The sequence below is a fragment of the Atta cephalotes genome (genome assembly GCF_000143395.1).
Source record: "Atta cephalotes unplaced genomic scaffold scaffold00025, whole genome shotgun sequence".
NCBI lineage: Eukaryota > Metazoa > Arthropoda > Insecta > Hymenoptera > Formicidae > Atta > Atta cephalotes.
This window is the reverse complement of record NW_012130089.1, coordinates 1,313,765-1,316,144: the sequence shown is the minus strand read 5'-3', so window position 1 is coordinate 1,316,144 and position 2,380 is coordinate 1,313,765. Positions and strand designations below refer to the sequence as shown.

Genomic DNA, 2,380 nt, shown 5'->3' with positions numbered 1-2,380 from the left:
AAACTAACACGATGTGAAGTTTAGTCACAACCGTACCATTTCGGTTATTATTTGTATGTGCCATACGATATAATATATTCTGAATATGTTCTCTTCTTTCTTCTCTCTCTCTCTCTCTCTCTCTCTCTCTCTCTCTCGCTTTCTCTCACTCTCACACTCTGTCTCTTTCTCTCTCGATATATATTCTATATGTACAGCGAGACGCACGTTCTACCTGAACACGTCATTACTTAGATATTTGGAGAAGTACATTATCTTTTTCAGCCCTAGATAAGAAAACAGACTAAAGAATTTTGTTTCCTGCTTCATTTTGCATCATTCATTCTTGAGTTAAAAAGGAATGAGAATTAAGCTGTTTTTTTAAATAACGAGCTAAACTTTTTAGAAATTCAATTACGTAAGAAAAATATAATGTCTAAAATTATAATACGTTGTTCCTCAAATCATTTTAGACAAATATAATTATAATGGAATCTTTTGGCTGTTAAGATAGTTCTCTAGCGTAATAGATAGAAATTAAGTTATAAAAATAATGGCTTTCTATGAAACTTCTTCTAAGGACATCTCGACTCCTCGAGAAATCTCTCTTTGAAAAGGATTATGCGTTAGATCGGAAACGTCCCGTGTATTACGTATCTAAAAACGCGTATTCTTTCTATTTTTCTCTTTTTCTTGTCCTTTCTTTATTCATTCCGCTATTTTGTTATATTTATCTTATGTTTCTCTTTCTATTTGTTTTCCCTTCTTCCTATTCTTGCGTTTCTTTTATTGCATCCCAGCGGACTCATCGTTTTGTTGCACGGATTTTTCGAAAACGTACGATGATCTACGAAGATCCATGGCGAGTAATGAGCAAATCGTCGCGGATTGCTGTCTCTACGAAAGGCACTAATATGATAGTTTATCACAGAGTCTGTGCGTGTATGTGTGCGCGTGTATGTGATTGTGTGCATGTACGTGTCCCGACACTTGTCGTTTAGATCGAATTTTTTTAGATCCTGCGTTCTAGATCTTCGTGGAGAAGACTGTTATTGTTGGTTTCGTGAATTGACGCGGGGGATGATTCGTCCGGTTGTTCACCCCCACTTAATTCTAATTGGCCGGTACTGTCACCACTGCTGGAACCGCATTCGCCATCAACAAATCTGAAAAAGAACATTTTTTTTAATATACTAGGCAGAATGTTCCATTTTGATTATACATTTCATGTATTTCAGTGATTTTGTCTATTTTAGAAAGATATTTTAAAGAAAAAATGATGCATGCAGTAAATTTTTCATATTACATTTTTTAAATAAAATACATCATTAATATTTTGTCAAACCACAATATTTTTTTTCTAACACTTTTATTTTACATGTAAAAATAAGATTATAAAAGATTAATAGATAATTTGGAGAATAATTTAAATTTTAGATTGACATTTCTGTGACATATTTAAAATATAAAATCTCATTAAAAATATTTATTTTCTCTTCGGTCTTATTTTAATGCCTTTAATGTGTTATATAAAATATTTATCTACACTGTGAAAAAAATATCTAAATTTCAATTAATATTTATTTGAATAGTACCAACTAAATGTTTAAATATAAAAATATATTTATTTGATATAAAAAATATTAATTTGATTTAACAATCACTTCTTTTTATTAAGTAAATATTTATTTATCGTAAGTAAATATTTAGTTGATAGTATTCAAATAAATATTTATTTAGGCTATTCTTTTCTCATTGTAAATATTCATTCTTCTATTTTTTTCCTCTTTATTTAATTCTTCACATGTAAATTGTTTAATTTTAATATAGCGGATAATTATTTCACGCTATGTTGCGATTTAACAAAACACTAGAGTAGAACAATACTCACGTGTACGGCTGTTCTTCGCCGCGCATCTCGCATATGACATTTGTCAGTGCTATTATATAATTTTTAGCCAACGTAAGCGTTTCTATCTTGCTGAGCTTCCTCTCCATTTTTACGTGTGGTATTACCTCGCGTAATTGCTGTAAATTACAACCGGGAGAAGTGGATTGAAAGTCTATCTATTACATCGAATTACATTCGCGATAAATAACGACTTGCAATCTAATCAAATATGATCGAAAGTTGATACATTTTTAACGATGCTACGCATGATCAGTCAATACGAGAATTACTTATCGGATAAAACTGCAGTTGCGAGTTGTCATTTATCTTCCATACAAATCAATGTTTTTGCATTTCGTCGTTCACTGCCGATCGACAACGTTTCGCGTAGTAATAAATAATGATCGTAATATAATCGAGTTAAATAAACAAATCATCTTTTTTAGAAACAAATATTAGTAAAAAATTATATATATATATATATATATATAGTTATTTTAACTACAATAT

General features: G+C 30.4%; 1 protein-coding gene across 1 annotated transcript in view; it reads right to left on the bottom strand.

Annotated features, from left to right (window-relative positions):
* Positions 1-991: 991 nt before the first annotated feature.
* LOC105620264 (protein dimmed-like) overlaps positions 992-2,380 on the bottom strand; it is a 6,402-nt gene continuing 5,013 nt past the window's right edge. Inside the window, exons 3-4 of the mRNA XM_012201769.1 lie at positions 1,871-2,007; positions 992-1,145 (exon numbers count right to left, since the gene is read on the bottom strand). Of these exons, the coding sequence (XP_012057159.1) occupies positions 992-1,145; positions 1,871-2,007 (291 nt within the window). The remainder of the gene's footprint in view (positions 1,146-1,870; positions 2,008-2,380) is intronic.